The sequence below is a fragment of the Cavia porcellus genome, unplaced genomic scaffold (assembly GCF_034190915.1).
Source record: "Cavia porcellus strain 051 isolate PalLab524CR breed Dunkin Hartley unplaced genomic scaffold, mCavPor4.1 scaffold_13, whole genome shotgun sequence".
Classification (NCBI taxonomy): Eukaryota; Metazoa; Chordata; class Mammalia; order Rodentia; family Caviidae; genus Cavia; species Cavia porcellus.
Window position 1 is genome coordinate 10,814,587 of NW_026947496.1, and position 22,830 is coordinate 10,837,416.

At 49.7% G+C, this 22,830-nt stretch overlaps 1 protein-coding gene across 8 annotated transcripts in view; it reads left to right on the forward strand.

Moving 5' to 3' along the window:
- Cdyl (chromodomain Y like) overlaps positions 1 to 22,830 on the forward strand; it is a 201,804-nt gene that overhangs the window by 170,048 nt on the left and 8,926 nt on the right. For 6 of the 8 annotated variants that reach the window (XM_063259815.1, XM_063259817.1, XM_063259816.1 and 3 more), the window contains 2 exons: positions 16,759 to 17,015; positions 18,285 to 18,457. In XM_063259815.1, coding sequence (XP_063115885.1) covers positions 16,759 to 17,015; positions 18,285 to 18,457 — 430 coding nt within the window. Of the gene's footprint in view, positions 1 to 571; positions 591 to 16,758; positions 17,016 to 18,284; positions 18,458 to 22,830 lie in introns of those variants that run through there. The other 2 variants (XM_063259820.1, XM_013151474.3) reach the window with 2 other exon arrangements.

Consider the following 22,830-nt stretch of genomic DNA (forward strand, 5'->3'; position numbering starts at 1 on the left):
TATTTTTCTTCTGTCAAAAGGCATTTACTAACCACCTGGGTGGTGGCTCACACCTGTAATCCATTACTTGGGAAGCTGAGAAAGGAAGGTTGCCATGAGTTTGAGGCCAGCCTGAGCCACACAGTTAAACCATGTCTCAAAAAACTAAAAAAAAAGTCATACAGCAAACTCTTCAGTGTCTTTAAGAGCAAGACGTACTCTCAAAACCAGACACGCAAGTGTGGAGAGCCCAGGACTTCCTTGGGGGAGCAGGCCTGGCTAGGAGAGAGCAGTTCCTGCCCATCAAGACAAACTGGTAACTTTTTGTAAGACTTCCGGCTTAGCCTCAAGGTCAGCTGCAGATTCCTGTGCCCTTTATCTGCGTTTGCCGAAGCCCTTCCCACACTGAAGGGATCCTGCAGCTTCCCTCTGCCTGCCCTCCTCGCCCCAAGTGAAGTCACTCGGGGAGGAAGCGGAAGTCACCGCCGGCCACCATTGGTTTCGGGAGGTAGATGATTACCCATTCTCAGGTTATTGAGGAAACTGTGAAAAGTAACTTCAAAAATTAAACATAGACCACCCATCTGACCCAGCACTGGGACTCGTTGCAGGTAGGTGCTGAAGAGCTCTCAGGCCAGTGTTAGCCGCATAAATCACCAGAGCCATCTCATCTGACGAACAGATCGCACCAACACGCGATCTAGCCATGCAGTAGGCTGTCACTCGGCCTTAAGGAGGAGGACATTATCAATGTGCTGCCTGGTGGGTGTGAAGCCAGCCGGTCGCGGGACAGATGTGTGACCGGTGTACAAGGACCCGGAGGGGGACGAGGGAGGAAGGCAGGGCTGGCGTTCACTCGGCAGCTTGGGAAAAGATCTGCAGGAGCGGACAGGAATGTGTCCTGTGTGTGTGTGTGCTGTCGCTTGAAGTAGTTTTGTGTGTCTTGTACCAGGGTTTCTAAGTGTTCTAGATGCTGTTTGCTAATATTTTGCTTGGAATCTTTGAGATTCCTGTGCGTGCACACAGCCCGCCGGACTGCCGTTATCCGCAGGGCAGAGTCCACAGACAGGCCAGTACCAGCTGCACCGCAGGGAGTGGGGCCTCTGTGTCACACCCGATGTCCTCAGCAGCCCCATGCAGCATGACTGGGACAAGTGAGTGGCAGAGCAGTTTATTAATCACGTTTGTCAGTTTTTAAAGTCAGATATGTGTGTGACGTTTTACCCTAAATAATCACACTCGTGTGAGCTGTTCCTAAGTAACAGCAGTCAATCCTGCACACAGCCCCTGCCGCTAGATAGCACAGCTAAGCCTCAGGATGGAGAGGGAGGAAGAGCTCTTGAGACCTTGTGTGTTTGAACACAGGGAGGAAACATTGCCATAGACACCTGGGGTGCTGGGGAGGAAGCCATCCATGGCAAGCGTGCCTCATCTGCCCAGGTAACCAGACGCCTGCTGGGGGCCCAGCAGTGACTTCCTGCCCACTGTGAGAACTCGATCCTATTCCCCCTCCTGCCAGTTGATACCAGAAGTTGCACGAAGGCTCTGGATTGGGTCCATAATGTGTAAGCTGCTTTGATGCATGTGCTGGGAGTCACATCGTCCCTGGATTTTTATTTTACTGTTTAAAGCTCAAACCACATTTTCTGGCTCCTGGGAGGTTTTTTGCATTCCTCCTTCCTGGGCCTACCTTTTAGTTGTTCTAGCAGGTGGGCGAGCTGCCTACCCCTTCAGTCTTTATTCCTTGCCCCCAGCATTCAGTTCTGGCCGGCTGACGTGGTATTTAACTCCTGTGAGTCTGACTCCAGCCTGTTTTCTGTCCTGGCCTTCTCGTGGCAAACCTCAGAGAACACGAATGTCCTTGCTGAGCGACACAGAACCTCACGTGCCATGTGCTGTTTCTTACAAGCTACATACAGCCGCGACCTGTGGAGCACTTGCTCTGTGTAAAGCGCCAGCTCCCGGTCTTAGCCGGTGCTACCTGGGCTGCGGGACTTCACGAAGCCCTTCCTTGCTGTCGGTAGTAATCTTGCCTGTCACTTACCTCTGTGAGTTCACTTCTCATGTATCAGTGGAGCGTGTGGCCGAGCAGGACAGAAAGTGTGGCACCCATCTCCCTTCGTCAGCTCAGGAGCCCCAGAGGCCTCACTGCAGAGGGTCCTGGTTCTGCCCATCAGGGCTGACAGGTCTGAGGATGCTGTGTCTCTACCAGAGAAACCACCAGATCAATCACCAGGATTTCCCCTTTTACATTAGTAAAGAGTAAGAAAAAAGCATTGGAAAGAGTTAACATGAATAGGTAGTTAATTCCACAGAAAAGTGCTTGCTCAGAATATGAACATTTTTACTTTCATGAAGGACATTATAAACACTAGGCATTCAAGGAACACCCACTGAGCTGTCCCCACATCATGGGGTGATGTGGCAGTGTGAGCTTGTTCCTGTGGCTGCCACTTCTGATGAGAAAAACCAAGTGATCCTGTTGGTGTCACCACTCATCACGGCTCCCTGCTGCGCTCTGAGGTTTGAGTAGTCCGTGTCACGTGGGTGGGCCAGTGTCTGCTGCAGCACCTGGGGACCCTGGGTGTGGCCCTCATGTGCTTTGCCAGCTGCTCTGCTGGGAGCCTGCTGGGGTCAGGGTAAGGAGCCCTCTGCAGGTACAGAGGGTCGCACTCAGCACATGGAGCCCAGCATGGTGAGGTGTCCCTTGGCTTACTCGGGCTGGTTTTATTTAGGGTGAGGAGATGATCATTGTCTTGGTTACTTTTCACTCGTTGCTGAGACAACATACTTGATGCCCAAAATGAGGAAAGGAAAAGTTTATTTAGCTTATAGTTTGTGGAGGTTTCAGTCCCTACTCAGCTGGCAGGGCGGCATGGCTGAGGGGGCCATTCTTGGCAGCCACGAGCAACAAGAGCAAAAGGGGGAAGCAGGCCTCCTTCCCTCACTTATATAGTATGTAGGCTCCGCCTCCGGGTGGGTGCAGCACTTCATCATCCCAGTGCTGGACAGTGAACCAACCACAAGTGGGAGAGACGGCCACCTCCATGACTGCGTGAGGCTGGGGGAGGGGCACTTAAACACAAGCCATAACAATAATCAACTCTGAAGTTGATTTAAAGTTACAGTCTTATCAGTTGATGCTCCTTTTTGTCTCAAAGTAGTATTTTTCTGTTTAAGTCTCTGTACTGCTTTTTGTACCTAATATTTTTAGATTGGTTCTCCCTAAAAGGTTAGCTATTAAAGTGAATGATTTTAATTGAAGAAACCACCGTTTATGGTCTTCCTATTGATTTCCAAAGTTCTCCCTAAGCCTGTGTATCCTCGGGTTTTTAACATCTTCATTTCACAATTTTCCTTCCACTCAGTTGCTTACATCTATTTTTAGCATTCCTGGATTACTTTTTAAGGAATCATTTGGGTGCTTCCTGGACTGAAATGACTTTTGCACATCTTCCTTCCTTAAAGTTTCCTCCTGCTCTTTGAAGAGTGAGTTATTAGCCGGACACCATGGTGCACACCTGCAGCCCCAGCACTCTGAGAGGCTGAGGCAGGAGAATCACAAATTTGAGTGTGCAGCCTGTGCGGTTTGGAAACTTAACAAGTTTTAAACTTAGTGACTTTTTCTCTCAAAATAGAAAAGGTGCTTGGGATGTATGTAGCTCAGTGTGCAGGCCTTCAGTTCCATCCACAGTACTCCTATTCCTCCTCCTCCACCATCAGCACCACCACGTAAAAGAGTTACCTGTGGTGCGTTCTTCCCCACGCTGACACTGTGCCAAGAATCACACAGCACCAAGTTCAGGGCCCCCTCTCCCCAGCTCAGCAGCCTGGGCCTTCTTGGAAAGCTGGGGCACTGTGCACAGCTGGAACCAGGGACCCAGCACATTATTTCCCTGGTCATGAGATGACTTCAGTGGTACGAGAAGAGAGACCTGAAAAAGATGTTTCATGTTTCAGTTCTTGCTTTGGCCGGAAAACACTTTAACAGAAGCTCTGGGAAGAGTATTATGGCCGTGGGATCTAGAGGACCCCAGGCGGGTGCCATTGAGAGTTGGAAGCCACATCCTGCTGACCCCGGAAAACACCCCAATCCAGATTTGAAGTACAGTGTCCACTGACTTCACGTTCCTTTTATAACTTCATAAAGTTGAAAAATTGGAAGTTAAGCCATCTTCAATTGGAGACCATCAGCATTTCAGCTTGGTTAGGTTACGTTTGATGAAACAATTCACTCAGTGGCTATTTCCTAGGTTTTCCTAGTAGAATATAGAAAAATACAGTACTTCCAAGGGCAGCCTTCAGGCGTGCTGCTGAATGCAGTCAGCACTGGCGCCGAGGTGGGCCTACAGGCACATCCACCCAGGGGCCAGAGAGCCGTCCTCCTGGGAGTGACCTTGAAGGGGCCACCTGCGGCAAGCTTTGTGTGCACTCAGAGTGAAGAGGCAGCAAGTGACAGCCAGTTCTTAAGCCACTCGTATTTCTCTTACACACTGCTTTTCTACAAATGTGTGCAGGCAGGATGCTCCCCGTAACTGATGTTCAGGAAAGATGTGATAGTGGCCTGTGACTTGGCAGGAGTTCCTGTGCTCCATCCAGGCACAGCGGAACTGCATTGGGGGTGCCGTCGCCATTGTAAAGTGCGGGTCTCCTGGGGAGGACTGTCACAGTGGAGGCTTCTTTGAAGACAGGTCTGTGAATAGAGATAAAGGTTCGAGAGTGACTGGCTGGCTGTGATGGACAGACTGGGGATGTCCAGAGAGCCAGGAGGACCATCGAAAACAGTAGAGGTGTATTCATCTCTTTCCAGTTGCTGGGACAAAGTCTGCCTAGAAGAGGAGAGGTCTGCATGGCTCAGGGTGCCGCCCACAGTTGGCAGCTGGCTGCAGGGCAGGAACCGCATAGTGGAAGAGCATGGGAGAGTGTGGGAGACAGCTCCAGTGACTCCCTTTGAATCCAGAACAATTACTGTGACTTTGATTTACTTGGAGACTCATTTCCTTATACTGATATGTAAAAGGCTGGCTAGGGTATTTCCTTCTCTCTTCAATTGGCTCTGAGCATTGCATATAAGGCTAGCCGAGGGGCTAATATGCAAAATCTGTAGCCATCTGACAGTCCTGTTTCCTCACATCATGTTCTCCACAGTACAGGATTGAGCACTGGAGATGTTAGAGCAAATAGCTCTGGGAATGTCAACTGGGTGCAGCCTCAAGATAAGAAGCTGTGACTCCCCAGGGCACAAGAGTTTGCATACCAGAAACTGAGGTGATAGCCCCCCCCCCAAAAAAAAACAATTCCACTGCTACCATAATTGGATCATGTAGATTGATCCTTCTGCATATCTTTATGTCTACAAATTACAGAGATGCCATTCTTGCACCTGGCCAGCCAGCTTAAATTACTCAGGTAATTCCCGCCGTCCTCACTGTCACTCCAGCCCTGAGCCATCCGTTTCTTGACAAGATAATAATTGCTGGGAGAGGCCTAGGATCCAGGCCTTTGACTGCATGTCTTCATGAGAACTTGACTTAGTACCCCTTGGCTGCCCCTAGCTTAGAATATATCTTGGTGTCTTTACTCTTGCTGTGGGTTGCATTGGTGGTGGTAGATTGGAATTGTCTTGCTAGGATTCCAGTGCTGTCTCAATGGGATTACAAATACAACCTTTTGGATTGTGAGGAAAACTAGAAAATGGATTACAGTACTTGGATGAGCGAACTCCGTATTTGGGTTTACAATAGGAGAGGAAGCCATCCAAACCATGGCACCAGGGAAGGGCGTGGGAGGACCCAGGGGTAATAATGCTGCCTCCCAGGCCATGTCCCAAATGAGCTACCTCCTGACAAATCAGCCACAAACCAACCCATGGACATGTACGGTGCCCCAGTCACCTTCTAAACTCAGGAGATTTGGGGGGAAACATCAGATCTAAAGTGTAACAGGGAGACAGTGGGCAGAGCAGAGCGCCACTCGCTGGTGTCAGACACAGATGTGGCGCTGTGTCTCTGCACTTGTGGGAGCTGCTAAGTTCCTTCCCTGTGCCGTCTGTGGGCGGCATCTGTGTGTTTTGCACAGGGATTTAGGTAAATCCCCTGTGGGCACTGACAAGCTTCTCTAGGAGATGGGACCCTTGCAGGACAAATGCCCTCTGAATGCAATGCTGACGTCTCAAGAGTGGCAAACGCCCACCTCCATCCCTGTTCTGTCATTGCCAGTTGGCTTCTGTGGCATCTTGAAGCCCTTACTTAGATGGCTTTATTTTCTGAAGGCCAGGTCTAAAATGTGGTTGTGGATAAATTCTTTCTTGAATGAAGCCAAAGCAAAACACCAATACTGAGCAGTAGAAAGAAAGCAGATGCTCAGTTCCACTCTGTGGTATGACCCAGTCCCAAAAACCCCACACTGTGCAGAGTCACACAGTAACAGCTGCAAGGCTTTGGGGGAAAAGACCTTGGGGCCACACATGACACTCAAGCTTGGTCCCTAGGGCTCAAGGTGCAGCTCTGTGTAGAGCACTCGCCTGGCACACATGGGCCCTGGGCTTTTTCCTGGTGCCGCAAAGTGCCACATGAAAAGACAGGCCAGAGTAGAACACCACAGTTTCTTCACGTGTTAAAAGTCTTTTCGAGCCACACTAGAGTAAAGAGCATTTCACAGCCTCAAGCCCCAGCGTACCTGCTAGAGCTGGAGCAGAAAGGCATTGTATTGACTGGTAAAACATTGTGGGCAGAAAGGATAGGAATGCTGAAAGCTTACGTTTACTGCTGTGTTCAAAAACATTCCCTTAACGAATTCAGTTTGCAGGTTGTGTAATCTGAGTAAAGTTGGTAAGATCAGATGGTGAGAATGTGTGATCAGTAGGTGAGATGGCAGTATTGTGAAATATTAAAGGAAGGTTATTCACGCTGTAGGTGCCGTACTCCTTGTTCCTTAACTTTAAACAATGACCGTGGGTATCTGAAATGGTCAAAAGCAGTCTTTGAACTCTTTGTAGCTGAGACCCATACACGCTGAGCTAGTGCGCTCCTTGATGAAAGTTTTAAACTTGGAGAACACCAGCCAGTCTTTGCCTGGTGAAAAAACTCCCACCCGGATTTTGAGTGCGGCAGTGTTCGTCCAGGTGGTTTCCTAGCTACATCACTGCTACATGTGTAGTGTCATAACATTCCAGGAGTACCAGAACTACTCCTCACTGCAAGAAAGTGCTGTTACCAGCATTTTCATACTTCACAGTGTAATAAACTCACATGGGAACAGTAGACAGCTGTCCATCCAGCCGTGGTTGTCTGATTTCAGAAGTGGGCAGTGGATGAATACAAGCCTGGACATCAGAGCTTGGCTGCAAATTAAATTGCTTAAATTAATTCTGTCATGTAAGCGGTAGCCCTGTGACATGTGTCTTGGTCTGTTTTTTAATCTTAAATAACAGCTACATAAATGGTTACATATATACAACATAATTTAGCCATTGCCTTAAACCTAAATTTTGATCTCTTTGTAACTTTTCATTTCAAAACTAAAGCTGAGCACCTATTGTGTGCAAATGTAAGTCCTTGTATAGTTTGCCTTTGGGGTGCAGAGGTGCTGGATGTGTCATTGTGGATGCCTGCTAGAATTGGTCAGTTCACAAGTGGTGCCTTTGCCACCCAGACTGCTGTCTGCTTTTCTAATTGATAGAAATAATCGTTTTCATGTTTTTCATGTGTTGGTGTTTTGTTTCATTATTCAGAGTATGGCTGTAAATTAAATTACTTAAATTAATTCTGTCTGTAGCGTGTCGTGTGATAGCCCTGTAATGTGTGTCTGTTTCTTAATCTTAAATAACAGCTACATAATTTGTAAATTAGAGAGCATCATTTAGCCATTTCCTTTGTATATGTGTGTATTTTAGGGTTTTTTTTTCTTTGCATTCAAATCAGTTCATATTAATGCTTTTAAGTTTTAAAAACAGCCTTTCATCCACTAACTGTTTCAATTTGTAGGTACTTGCTTTTTCTTTCCTTTCAACTTTTTTTCTTTTCCATCTAGAGATAAAACCGTGCACACTCCTTACTGGAGACTTTTCTAAAAGCATGCCGCCTTTGTAGATTTTCATTCCTGCATATTGCACAGCCCATGCTGGCCCACCTGGTTGTAATACACGTCTTCTTACCCAGGAGCGTTCCCTACTCAGGTACTGCCTTGTTTTCCTTTTGCACTTGCACTGGAACCTGGGCTCCTCATGAAGATCTGTGTGACTAGTAAGGGAGGTTTGGTACACTCACTCCTCCTTTCAGTAAGTTTTTTTGAGCTTGTCTTCCTGCTAAATCCCAACTAAGGATTTTATTTGTAAGTGCATCAGAATTAAAATTCAAAATAACAACTAACTTTACTTGCTGGTTCTAGAAACACTATATTTTCTTCCTTTTATTTTTTTTTCTTGTTCCTTAGTAAAATTTAGTGTTCTCCATTTATTGTTTATTTCTTGAAGGTTCAATTTATTCCAAATTTTAGTATTACAGGTGAATTTTTAATGCAGTTTCTTATAACCTCTTTGTCATGGTTTATGTTGGTGGCCCCCAAGCCTCAGGCCTTTGCATTCTTCATTTGTGTTTGGTTCATTGTCTAGTGCTTAAATTGATGGTGTCAGTGCTACCCCCACCTAGGGGTGGAGCCAGCATACAGTGTAATGGCAGGAAGAAGGTGTGTCTGGCTCTCTTGCCGGTTTCTGCCTTGCTGTTTGCAGCTGCCGTGAACTGTAGCCCCACCATGCCACCCTGTCTTGGAGCCAACTGAGTATGGACTGAAACCTCCAAAAACTGTGAGAAATAAACCTTTCCTTTCCCAACTTTAGGCATCATGTATTTTGTCTCAGCAATGAGTAAAATGTAACTGAGACACTCCTTGAATGTAGAGAGTTACTGTTCAGTGTATCCTTGTGATTCTTAACCTTGCAAAGATACATCACAATTTCTTAAAATGTCCTTTGGCATAAACTGTCAGCTATAAGTAGGATATGATGGTAATGCCATGATTAATAAGCAAAATTGCTATGTGATTATGTTCTGAGTCATCTTTGTCAAGTTCTGACACCAGTCAGGTTTGCAAATTGAATTGAGTCGATTTCATTCATTTGCTCTGAAGCTGTATGTTACAGTCACTGTTCCTTAACTGCCTGGTCCAGAATTGGTTTTAAGAAGTTGCTGTAGGTGAGATCTTGTGTATCCCTCAAAGGCTCATATGTTAAAGTCTTGGACCACAACTTGACATCTTTAAGAGCTGGTAAAGCTTTAAGAAGTGTGGCCTACTAAGAAATCCCAGGTAACTAAGGGCTTGTTCTCAGAGAATTATGGGAAGCTGTTCCCATCCTTTCTTTTTCCTCTGGGCCATGATGTGGTACCCAGAGTAGTGGGTCAGTTAGCCATGGACTGAAACTCTCATAACTGTGAGCTGAGCAATCCTTCCCCCCTCGTTTGCTCACATGTTACAGGACTAGAAAACTAACAGGTAGCTCTTTTTTGTTGTTGTTCATTTTTGTTTGTTTGGTATCAGGGATCCAACTCACCTAGTGCTTGCTGGGGAGGCACTTAGATGCTGAGCTAAATCCCCAGCTCCAAAAGCTAACAGGTAGTTCTTGCATAATGTCACTTTTTTTTCCCTTGAGATAAGGTCTCACTCTGCAGTTCAGGCTGGCCTGGAACTCACTTTGGAGCCCAGGCTGGCCTCAAAGTCACAGTGACCCTCGTGTCTCAGCCTCCAGAGTGTTGGGATTACGGATACGGGCTACCATGCCCAACAGTGTCACTTTTTAACCTTTCTTGGTTGTTTTTCTTTTCCTTTTTTGGTTTCTCTGTATCCGTTAAATCTTGAGAATTCATATTTTTCCCAGTGGTAGTCATTTTATGTGATAAATATATATTTTTGTAGTTTTACAAAAAGTTTTCCATGTTTTTGTCAGGTTGATATGAAAGTAGGGGAGAGATAATTATGCTTATTAATATGCAGTCGGTTTAGTCTGGTTTTCTTCACACTCATATATCCGAGCCTCTGTCTCATGCCCTTCCCACCTGCCTAAATAAGAACTTGTAACTCGGCTTTCGTCTGAAGTGGTTTTGTTTCTCCTCTTTGGGGAGGGGCCGAGCACACTGAAGGTTACACTGAGGGCTTCACACAGGTTGAGGGAGCCCTCTGCTACAGCTCGCCCGCCTCCTGTGTTTTTGGAGGACATTTGTGCTGTCCTTATGTGTATTTATAGGTTTACCTTTTTTTCTTTGTACTTCACGCACTTGAAAGAGGCCATTCTGCTTTCTCTCCTGTCTTATCTGTTCTACCAGTAACGTGCTTTTTTCCTGGAAGGTTGTTGGCAGAGTGTGATGCCCTGCAGGTGGGGGAAGTGTGTCCCCATTTGATCTTTAAGCTGTTTGGATCTGGACCCTTCTGGTTTTCATCCATTATTTCTGCAAATGTTTCATACACAGACAGACGCAAGTGACACAAACGTGAACTCCGTGGCCCGTCTGCCTGCTGCTCCCTCCATGGCGTTCCAGTGGGCACGGACGGCGTTTGGGGTGAAGGCTGCTGCTGTGTCCTCAGGCTCCTGGCCTTCGGTTCCGCAGCATCTGAGCTGTGGATGCGTTCTGTTACTTGTTTCCTGACCTTTCACTCACGTGCTGTTGATGTCCTTGGAACTGTGGTGCCTCTTCTCTTTTATTTTCTTTCTTTCTTTCTTTCTTTCTTTCTTTCTTTCTTTCTTCCTTTCTTTCTTTCTTTCTTTTTTTAAGCTGAGCGTATTTAAGGATTGCTTTTCTGAAATTGTGTGTGTCTTGGAATCTGGAAAAGCCTAAAGGCACTAAAGTGGTATTTCGGGCAGTGGTCCAGCCAGTGACTACTAACTCCTGTGCACATAAACATTGCACAGCAACGTGTTTCACAGCGAGCAGCGATTTCCCCCGCCTGTTTTCCAAGGGCTAAAAACAAGAGAACCGAATCTCAGAAAGCAGAGATGTTTTCATGATGTGGTCCTGTGCTGGCCACTCACACATCGCGGAGCTCATTCCCTGGGAGCCGCCTGCTCCTGTGGGCTCTGTCACCTGGATGTGTCAGCAAGTACAGCATAGTCACTTCGCTCTACCTTTACTTGGTAATGATAGCTGATTTTTTAAAAAGTCTAATTTTGATTCAGTACCATGAAGATGTGATTCTTCATTAGAACGGAAAATAAAGCTGTCTGCACAAGGGAGGCCGAAGCAGGACTGCCATGAATTTGAAGCCAGGCTGGGCTACATGAAAGCCAGCCTGATTTAAATAGTGAGACCCTATCTCAGAAATCCAAAAAAAAAAAAAGTGAGTGAGTGAGTGTGTGTGTGTGTGTGTGTGTGTGTGTGTACGTACACAAAACAAATGTTAAGGAAACCCAGCTAGAGTCAGAGGCAGGTACATTTCAGCTGTGTCTGTGCCAGCCCAGGTTGGACAGGCCTCGCTGCCTGCCCCAGTGAGACAGCACTTGGGTGCGCCCTCCTCTCCAGGGAGAGCGCTGGAGGCTGTGATTGACTCGTGCTGCCTGCCCGGGTGCAGGTGACCTGGTGGGCAGCGGAGTGCCATCGACTTGTCACGCCTGGTTCTCCCCACCAGGCTTCAGGTCTCTGCTCCAGCCTTGATCTGTACACACTGAGGTTACTTGTAACTGTTTTGAAAATGTCCTTTTCTCTTAATTTCATCACCTCTCAGTTTTTAGGTCTCTGTTAACTGATTTGCTATCAGTCAGTCTGATCTTCCTGCTCTTCTGACTATCAGTTAATTTCAGGTTGGTCACAATTCAGTCCCAACAGTTTGGGACTCTGGATTTTGTTACTTGCTTTTTTGAAGTGCAAGATGTGTGCTGGCAGGGCAGTGTAGCTTGCATATCAGATTGATCCTTTCAAGGCTTACTGTTAAGCTCTGTTAGTGTAATTCTAAATATCCTTTATCCAGACGTAAATTACTTTTCGCTGCTGACTTTGTTCCCCTGCCAGGTCTCCACTGAATGTCCACATGATCAGTGGGGCCTTTCCACTCTGCCTGCTGAGCACTCCCACCCCGTGTGGACTCTGGGAATTACTTAGTTTTTTGGTCTGTAGTAACTGTTCTTTCCGCAAAAGCTGTTCGTGCTGAGACTTGTAGACTTTGCCCTATGCACGTCTGCACTGGGCTCAAGGAGATCTCTGGACACTCCTGGAATCTTCCCTGTGTAACTCCCTCCCTGCCCTTACTCTGCCCCACATATGGTAGCCTCCTGGGTCCCCAGATTGTCCATGTCCTACTTGAGCATTTTGACAGACTGTGCCAGGGTTCCCCTCTGCTACAGTGGGGGTGCCAGGGATGCCCTTCGCTGCCCGCTTCCTCTGTGTCAGGAGTGCTGCCTGCTGTCTGGGGTCTGGATGCTGCAGATACTCCGTGTATTCAGTCCGATTCCTGCTTGTCAGTGGAGGTGAGGAAGTCCAGGCACTGTTCTTGCTAAGGATTGGAAGGAGTCTCTTCCTTAGAGGCTTGTGAAGCTATGGTGTGTAACAGGTTAATCACTCGTGTCTGAGGAGGTCTTTTTTGCTGTTTAACACATTAAGCAAAAACCAGTTATTAGAAGAGACACCTAAAACAGATTTCTTCCCTACCTGAATCTTAGGCTGACGAATCACAGGAAAGCACTGCTAGTCTCTGAGTCCCACCACCAAGGAACTGTCACAGTTGACAGACACCCTTTGGCGACTGTTTCCCAGGAGCTGGTGGCCCCAGAGGCAGGCACACTGCATTCATGAGTGTCTGAGAGGAAGCCGTGTCTTCCTGGACACCAGGGTCCACCTCTGGTTTTCCCTTAGCGGTTGAATGTGCTGTGAAGTATTAAGCTGCTTGTCCTGACTGGCTCGGTGTCAAAGCTGTGAGATGTCTGACGGGCCACTTTTAAGTTCTTGTCTCTCAATTGCAGGATCTGGACTGAAGAGGCCTCATTTATTTATTCAGTAACTATTCAGGATCGTGAGCTCGAGGTGAACAGGGACCCTGCCTCATGGGGCTCAGCCCTGCCATGAGCACTTCTCTCCCCAAAAACAGTGCCAAGTCACGTCAGCTGGGAGACGGAGGGTCCCAGGAGCCTCATGGGGTGGCGGGGTGACTGAGGCACTGGCAGGATGAGGGTCAGGCTTCAGCAGGGACTTCAGTGGTCCAGGAGGCCAAAGATCAAGCCCAGGAGTCTTGGGGAGGCCGAGCAGAAATGAACCCGGAGGGCAGAACCACGGAGAGCTCTGCAGGCAGTGCAGTCCCAAAGGCTGTGCGGGGCTTTTTCTGAAGCTCACAGGAGTGGTCACGTGGGGGTCACTGCACGGAAATCTGCTTCCGTAGACAGAAACCTCCAGGAAGACGCCTCAGAGAGCTCAGTAGAGAATCTGAGGCTTTTAAACAGAGAAGTAAAAAGTGCCATGGAAAGAAAGGAAAGCTTTGGCTGGCAGTGGCTGGCCCAGAGTGAGCCCGCCTTGTCCCTAGGGCGGCCGCTGCCCCAGACACCATTGTCCAGGCAGCTGCTGAACACGGAGGGTTGATTTCCCTGGGTGCTGGAGGCAGGGAAGTCCGAGGCCAGGGCCTGGCAGGTGTGGAGCTGGCTCGGCTCGCGTCCTGGCTCTCGGCCGCAGGAGACGAGTTTTCTCTGTGCGGCTCCTTTCACACAGGCGCTGATCCCATTTGCGGGGCTCTGCTGACCTCGACCACCCCCAGAAGGCCCCCGTGGTCGACACTAGCCCCTTGGGAAAGGATCTCAGCAGATGAGGAGTGCCAGCCCGACCCCTGCGTTGCCGCAGTCTGTTTGTGCTTTGATAAAGCAGCAGAGGCACTGAAGACCCAGCACCCTGGCAGAGTGACTGCACAGAGCCCCCGACCAGCCCGCCACCGCTGTCTGTCCCCTGCCAGGAACCCTTTGGAGCCGGGCCACTGGGACGCATGGCCTCAGTTACTCCTGACTCGGAAAGGTCCTCCGTGTCATCGTCGCCTCAGCACATGTGCTGCCGTGTCCTGGGTTCTGTTCAGCCTCGTTTCACCAGCTCATCACTGAATGGATGTTTATGGTTCTTCCTTAACATCTATGTGTGCCATTCGTTGTCCTGTTGTCCAGCTTCTGTTCCCAGAGCACTGGGGAGACCCCTTGGCCGGTTTATTAAAGGCCTCCCATTTCCGTCCTGTGAGTACCTGTCCTCCGGCAGCTGCTGCTCCTGGGCCTGTGTGTGTGACCACGTTGCCATGGTGGCCCCACCTTGCTGCCACTGTGCTGCTCCTGGGCCTGAGCGTGAGTCCCAGGGGCTCACACAGGGGCCTCCTCCCACAGTGCCACCATCTATCTGTCCAGCCCTGGCCCCAGCACCAGCCCTGCATCTCTCCACCTGTCTTCCCGGCCCCACCTGAGCTCTGCAGTGTTTGACTCGGATGCCCACTCACCCCGGATGAGACAGTCTCCCTGCCCTGCTGCTCCTGGCTCCTCAGCCCCTAAGGGCGTCCCTCCCCTGCTCACTTGCACTCAGAGGCTCAGCGTCATCCAGTCCCCAAGTCTCGCCTCTAGTTACCTAGCTAAGCCAGGCGTGGTGGCACAGGCCTCTAATTCCAGCACTCAGGAGGCAGACACAGGAAAATCACCTTGAGTTCAAGGCCAGCCTGAACTACATTTTGAGACTCAGTCTCAGGGTTGACTCGAGTTCTGAACAGAGTGGGCAAAGGAATGAGGAGCAGGAGATGGCAAGTGTGAGGAAAAGACGGCACTGAGAGGAGCAGAGATGGGCTGGGGAGAAGAGGCTGCAGAGTGTTGTAAACATAGAAGGGTGCGGGTCTGGTGGGAGGAAAGGTGACGGTTAAAAGACAAAGGAGGGCCTTTCCCAAGATGCTGAGGACCTAGCACCATCCTGACAGGTGACGCTTATCACCAGATGCTCATCCTTTCTGCTGAAGTATTTCAGGTTCAAGCACTCACCTGTAGGGGCTGGGGATTGAGCTCAGCACACCAGTGCTTGCCTGGCAAGTGCAAAGTCGTGAGTTCGATTCCCCAGGACCAAATAAAACCCCTAAAAATCTGTTTGCTAGGCACATTCCTGCAATCCCAGCACTCAGGAGGCTGAAGCAGGAAGATTGTTGTGAGTTCAAGAGCAGTCTGGGCTACAAAGCGAGCTCAAGGCCAGCCTGGACTGCACAGTGAGACCATCTCTTTAAAAAAAAAAAGAACTAGCCTGCAGAGTTACTGGCATTGCCGTGATGGGCCAGGATGAGGCATAGCTGTGTTCTTTGTACTAGTCTAAATCTCTGACCATTAGCCTGTTGTGGTTGGGAAAGTGAATTCTAGAAAATGCGTACAGTAGGCTGCCGCATGGCCTTGGAGAAGATCAGACTGTCCTGATGGGGAGTGAGTTCCCAGGCGCTGTGCTCCGAGCGGAAGCAAGCTGGAAGCTGGGCGTAAGCTGCACACTCTGGCTTGTGCACTGCCTCTCATGTTTTATGACAGGGCAGAAAGGAAAGGGGCGTCTCAGCATTTGTGTGTGCAGATCCAGGCTCCCTGGGAGGGCGTTGGGGAACCAGGCAGCTCCGAGACGGGCAGGGTCCCAGGCAGCTGGGGCGGCATCTCTCCTCTCAGATCTCCTTGATTCGTACAATGTATCTGTGTGTTGCTGTCCTTTGCATGCTTAAAAGATTGTATTGTTTTAACTCCAAACACTAAAAGAGATAATGCCATTTCTCTGCCAGCTGACTGAAGGCCAGGATGTGGTACCCGGGAAATACTTGGCTTCTCTAAAATGTCCATCAGTGGGTGCTCTGTGGTGATTTGGGTTTATTTTCTTTCACTCTGAAAGATTTCTGATTCGTGTTTGCTTCAGAAAACTTGACCGTTACCATTTTATTAAGAAAGCCTGCAGTAGTTTTGACATATTTCTTTCCTCTTTTCCCCATTCAGAAGCTCTGTACATTTATTACCGCGTTAGCTAATATTTAGACAGTTTCAACAGGCAGGAAGATTTGTCTTAATTCTTGAATTCTCAGTCTGGTGTATCTTGGTAATGCCAGTCCGGTTTTTATTATCCTGACAATGTTGGAGGGTGGCAATTTGTTTCAGTGGTCAAGCCCTCATGCAGGTTCCTCCCAGGACCCCCAAAATAAAAAAGGAGGTCACCTGTGTCATTGGCAAAGAGCTCGCTCATAACAGCGTTTTAGTGGGAGAGGAGGGCAGTTGTTGAACTATGCAAACACGTCTGATAAAGAACTGGGCCTTTGGTAGCCCTGCGAAGAGGGAGCGCTGGTTGTCTGGGCTCTCCACGCGGTGGCTGAGGGAGGCGGCGGCCCCAGGCCACCTTGTACGCCCGCAGGCACAGGCAGGTGGCCCGGGCTCTCTTCCATTCACAACAGAGAACTGGACTCTGGCAGAGGGGCTTCACTCTGCTGGTATTTCCTGGGTTTCCATTTTCCCTTCAGCTTCTCAGACCTCAGTCAGGCCCCAGCAGACACGTTCTCTCTTAGTTTCATCCTTCTGACCGCTCAGGTTTTGTAGCTTCCTCCCAGTAAGTGCCTCTCCACCTTGGTTTCTTAGGCCAGATCAGTGAGAGTGTGATCTCCTTGTCAGACACTGAAGGTAGACAAGTGCCTTTCAAGGCAGACTGCAGAAGGTTCTGGTTCTCCGCCTTCTGGCGCCCCGCTCTTCGGTCCCGGGTGTGTGGTGCGCCCCTGGCGCTGACTCCGAGGTGGCCTGGGGAGTGGCCTGGTGGTGGGATGTCACAGACCACTGTGATTTCACACTCTCGGCAGGTACATCTCCCTTCATGGACGCGCTCACAGCCAATGGAACCACCAACATACAGACATCTGTTACAGGAGTGGCAGCCGGGAAAAGGAAATTTATTGACGACAGAAGAGACCAGCCTTTTGACAAGCGGTTGCGTTTCAGTGTGAGGCAAACAGAGAGTGCCTACAGATACAGAGATATTGTCGTCAGGAAGCAGGATGGCTTCACCCACATCTTGCTGTCCACAAAGTCATCAGAGAATAACTCACTCAATCCAGAGGTGAGAGACTCTCCTTGGGCGATTTGTGCTTCTGCTTCTCCGCGCCCACTTTCCCGGCCGCTTTGCTGAGCTGGCGCCCGCCTTTGTGCTCTCTAACCCTTCTGGGCCGCTCGAGGCCCCGAGGAAGGTAGGAAGCAGAGGTGACATTAGCCCTCCGGCTACAGTGACAGGCAGTCGACGTGTGCCGATGTGCACTCCACTCTCCTGGATGTGGGCTCTGGTGGGACCCGTGGCTCTGTCCTTGTCATCTTCCAGGTCAGGAGTTCTTCATTTGCAAAGCGTGGGTCCCGGGGAGCCCGGGGCCTCGCTAGTCACCCGCGATGCGTGTGTGTGCACACGCGCAATGGCCTTCCTCTGCTTTGACGGGTTCTTTGTTCAGACCAGAGTAGCAGGTGCTGGGTCCCAACACCCCCTCTTCCTCATTGCAGCCACCAGGGAGGTCTGCACGTGTCACGAGTAGTCTCGGAAGGCCGCTTCCCAAGCCCAGGGGACGCGTGCTGGGGACGCTCAGGCTCGGTGCTGCAGGGTCTCTGGGAGCAGGCATGTCTGGGCCTGCCCTGCACCGCAGCAGAGCTCCCCGCTCCAGCTTGTTTTCTGCCTGTGAGCAGCGTGGGCGGGTTGACTCCAGACCACAGAGAGTCCGTGCCTGGCCAGGGTCACATAACAAACAGGGCAAGGCTGGGCCTGGGCACATCTTAGACTGTAGGATCTCTTTGCTGGTTATTTATGAAGGTTTCTTAGGGGCCATTTGAGCTGATCATAGGCCCTTCCCCAGTGACCTTCCCTGCTGATATCCTTGACTTTAGTGCACCTGTGTACCCAAACGTTTAGGCTCACACCCCAAATGTGGTAGGCCAATTTAAAAGGAAGAAAAAAACAGTGCCCGCATCCCACCCCACCCCCCAAATAAAACTTGCCCTCCTTCCTTTGAACTGGTTGAATGTGCCACCTGCTGTCCAAAATGCAGAAATACCTAGCGAGATGTTGCGTGACTTGTAGTGTCTGCTGAGATCACACGGGCAGTACTGACCCTTACGGAGACTCTGATGCCTGTGTCTCTAATTAGACTCCATGTACGACTCCATATGTAGCCATGTTTATACTCCATCCCCTGCACCCCGAAGGCAGTATAAGATGGCCGCAGAGGACGTCACGGGCTCCACCAGGCCGGGCAGCGTTTTCTGTAGATCCCGATCACCCGCAGGGGAATGCTCGTGCAAGCCTGTATCCTGAATGTTGTTTACCGCTTGAACCTGTGATGACTTTCAGGTCATGAAAGAAGTCCAGAGTGCTCTGAACACAGCCGCTGCCGACGACAGCAAGCTGGTGCTGCTCAGCGCGGTCGGCAGCGTCTTCTGCTGCGGTCTCGACTTTATTTATTTCATACGGCGTCTCACAGATGACCGGAAAAGAGAAAGCACTAAAATGGCCGAGGCGATCAGGTATGCAGCAGCGTGCGTGCGGCTTGTTGGCTCGGGTGTTTGGTTTTCACGTCCGGTCAGAGAGGATGCCAGAGAAGCCCGGAGGGTGAAACCGCACGTCATCTTTCTCTGAGCACTACTAGCGGCAAAGTTAGTTAGATCATCTGTCTTTGCTTTGGGCCCGGCATACATTACCACTCGTTGGGCAGAGAACCGGCTTCGGAGCCAGCTGGAAGCCTTGGGTGTGTGCGCAAGGCCTGGCGAGTAGACCCACTCGGGCACAGGGAGGCTGGGAGCGCTGTGTGCTCCAAGCCAGCGAGTTCTGCCCTCCACCCTCAAGCAGAGGTGCATTCTCTTCCCGACAGTAACTGGCCATTTGCTTAACTCCAAAATAAGCTGCCAAAGACAGTCTTGATGACAGTGCCCTGGGGTCGTGTGGAGAGAGTTTTCTTGCTAGCACAATCAGGGCACATTTGTGCTCAGGTTCCTCCTAAGTGCCAGTCATTCAGAAAACAAGATGACAGAGAGTAAAAAATAAAAGTCCTTTCCTCTTACACCCCACCCCATGGACTCCACCATTCGCCTTTGTCTTCTTCAACCTGTTGCTAGAGAACTTTATTCTGCCAGGCATGGTAGCACACCTACTGCAATCCCAGCACTTGAGAAACTGAGGCAGGAGGATGGCTAGGAGTTACCAGCCTGGGTTACATAGTGAGTTCAGAGGTACCCTGAACTACCTAGGGAGACCCCATCTCAAAAAAATAAATAGACCTTTAGTCTTAATTTTTTTATTTACTTTTGAAATGATTTAAAAGTTGCTTGTGGGAACACCAGGTATTGTGGCACACATCTCTAATCTCAGCACTCAGGAGACTGAGGCAGGAAGGTCAGCTCGAGTTCAAGGCCATCCTGAACTTCGTACTTAGTGAGACCCTGTCCCAAAAATCACCCCACCCCCACAAAATTGCTTATTCTTCCCGCCACAACTTTGTGCTTTGGAACTTGGGCATGCTGTGGAGTGGCTAAATCAAGCCAGAGCAGCTGCGCCCTAGTGTCCCCAAGGTGTGAACATGGAAACTTGCTCACACCGTGGTGGGTGACAGCCTTCCGATTGCAGCGTTTCCAGATGTGCATTTGCCATACACAGACAGTACAGATTCGTGTACAGTTCTGGGAAGTAAGTGGAACTGTGCTGTGTTGCTTTGCAACTTGGTATTTGCACGCAGTAGCGTGGCTTTGACACACTTCCACGCCCTCAGTGGTCGGATTCTCCAGGATCCTCACAGTTTGCACACCTTCCTTGCAGCCACTAATACTGCCGTGGCATACCCCTCAGTGTCCCGCTAGTCACTGTGTATAAAAACAACTGTCTAGTATTCCAGAGGCGAATTTTATTTCTAGTGAATGAAAGCAGGCACCAACCAGTAAGATCTGTATATCCTCACTCACCTTTCTAAAAGCACATATCCTTGATGACTCCTGAGAATCTTTCATGTTTCTCTTTTGAATTCATAGAGGATGAAAAATTAAAGACCTGCAGCTTTGCAGAATGTCAGTGAAGTGGGTCGGATCTTTCCCAAGACCCAGACCCTTGCTGAGTTGCACTTGTGGCTGGGTAGTTTTGGGGCTCTTAACAGCTGAGGCTCTGAGCACTGCCCTTGTGGCACTGGGCTCCCTGGTCCCTCCTAAACTGTAGAGGTACACAAGGACTGGTGTGCTCAGTTCTGCTGTCACGAGTCTGAGGTGTGACTAGGCCTCTCTCTCTCCTTGAAAGATCGAAGTCAGGCAGAGGAATCCTGGATCCCCGGGCTTTTTAGAGTTACTTTGACCTTTTGAAACATATTGATCACTTTCAAAGTTAATATATGTAAACACTTGTATCTGACACTTGTATCTATTACTCCCTAAAGTTGCTGAGCACTACCATTTTTAATGATAGTTATTTTTCAGAAATAGTTTGAAATTCTAATCTGGCCTTACTAAGTATTCTGGCCTCCTGAATAATGTCGCACTTGTGGTCTGGTAGGAGTAGGTGGCACCATCTTCATCGATTTGACATTAAACTGCCTTGGTTAAGCAGGTCAAGGTGCATCCTTTTCTGACGGTAGAGCCTTGCACCCAGCCGTAGCCGTTCTCACTGCTTAGCCATCCGTTCAGGACAAATTGTGTGACATAAGGTATGTTCTGAAACACAGACCGTCATGCCCCTGGTGGTAACTGTATTTTCCACTCAGTCACACAGCCGTGCTGTGCAGTTGGGCTCTTTGTCTCTCCCAAGCTCCCCTTGGAGGTCTCTTGGGTGCAAGGCTCGAGGTATCAGGGTTAGTGAAACAGAAAAGGTAGATCAGGACCGATTAAGCAGAGGCCTCCTTTTCTGAGCGTTCGGGTAACTTCAAATGTTTCCTCCTGTCAGCTGCCCACTCCCACTCTATTCCCTTGTTCCCCAGAAGCTGAGCTGGTTCTCATCAAGAGCCTGTGTTTCTTCTTTAAATGACTATATTTTTATCAGTGTGAACTTTGCGAAATATTCTCTGGCAGGATCAGAAAAATAATTAGTTACACCAGATTCACGTAACCTTTCTCATGCTTATTTACATTTAAATTAATTTTTACATGGGTCAGGTGGACTTACACGCAAAAGCTTTTCCCCACGTATATTTCTTTTGTTTCAGCAGCGTATTGTCTCCAATTCCTTAGAACTTTGAGGCAAAAGACCTCATCATAACAAGTTCCAATAGAAAACTGGGGAAGAGGAAGATTGGACTAAGCCTGAGATTGTCAGCTATCTAGGGCATCTAGTTCCCGTGATCAGAATTTGGTGATAACTAGTTTGCAGATTGTAGTGCAATATTCAGCATGTGATAGAAACACTGTTAGCATCACTGTTTTTCTTGAGTTTAGATTTAAATATACCCAGCAAAAACCATGGCCCAGTCTTCCTTCCCTGTGTACCAGGGCAGGACTTGCAGTTCACTTACTGCGCTGGGAAGTTTTTGTGGCCCTGAGGAGTTAACACCCAGCAGAGTATTTCCAGGGGATGGTGGAGGAGGTGGTGGTGGGGATGGTGGTGGTGGAGGTTAAACATGAAAAGATTTTGTATGTGAGCCACATCTTCTGCCACGTCAGCGCTTTCCCATCAAAAGGCCACTTCCCCCTGGAAGGATCAGGGAGCCCTTCGCTCTTGGGGGTGCTAGTGAAATCTTGCCCGCCCCCCAGGAAGAGGCACAGATCCAGTCAAAGTTATCATCCAAGCAAAAAGTAAAATTTCTCTAGCCGTAGTGTGGGAAGAGAACGGTATTGCATGAAGTGGCTACACTGGTTCTGACCATTCTTTCCATGTGCACACACAGCATTGGGCTCTGCGGGAGGTTCCTCAAGAGAAGCCACTCCTAGCACCTGGGAGACAAACTGGGGAAGCGTCTGCTCCACCTCTGAGAAGGCCTCAGTAACTGCTCAGGAGGTGGCTCTGCACCCCTGTCATTGGGGCACGCACCCTGGCTGGCTTCGCTGGGCCTCCAGACTGTTTCCAGAGCCCCAGAGGCGTCTGTGCTTTGTCTCATTAAACCCAGCGTGACTCTGTATTAGTGCCTGGGGTTCTCTGGAAAGCCTCCCTATAACTCAGGCTGTGGTTGGGCTCAGCCTCGCTGCAAAGATAAAACCTTGGGGTGGCAGAACTCTGCCCCCTGCTGTCCCCTCTGTCCACACCCCACCCCACCCGACCCCCACTCCCCTTCTGGCCATCCTGCCTCCGCGCGCACGTCCTGCCCTGCTAAGGTGGGGGTGATGGCATTGTCTGGGGTGCAGAGTCACGGCTTTTCGAGATCTGAGCCCTGGCGGTCAGGTTGCTGTGGTGTGGACAGCACCTGGCTGGCTCTTTGCAAGCGCTCACAAGTGGCTCAGGTTTAGAATCTTGCCAGCAAAAAGCACTATTTACCCTGCAGCTCTGCTGCAGAACTTCGGAATGTCTGGAAGGGACGGACCTCTGTCTGTGGGGTGTGTTTGCCCTTTCCTCACGGTGCTCAGTCCTAGGAACCTCCTCTGAGCACACAGAACGGGAGCGCCCTGCCTTGAGAAGCAGCCTCCTGCCTCCCCCACCCCACACAGGCTGCCTGCCGGGCCTTGTGGGTCCCCCTGAGCTTCCACTATGGGAAGAGGGGGACCAGCACGTAGTGGGCGCCCTGGAGGGCAGGCGTGGCCTCTGCTGCTCACTGACCTTGGCCAGTCTTACCCTGCAATGACCTTTCTCTGTGCTCCCCAGGTCACCGAGTCACACTCAAGAAATACCCATTTCCACAAATAACTATACCAAAGCCAGACCCTGTCCCCTGTACTTCCCTCAAGACCAGGCCGCCCCAGCATGCCCCAGCCAGAGGTCTCCTGGCATGTTCCCTTTA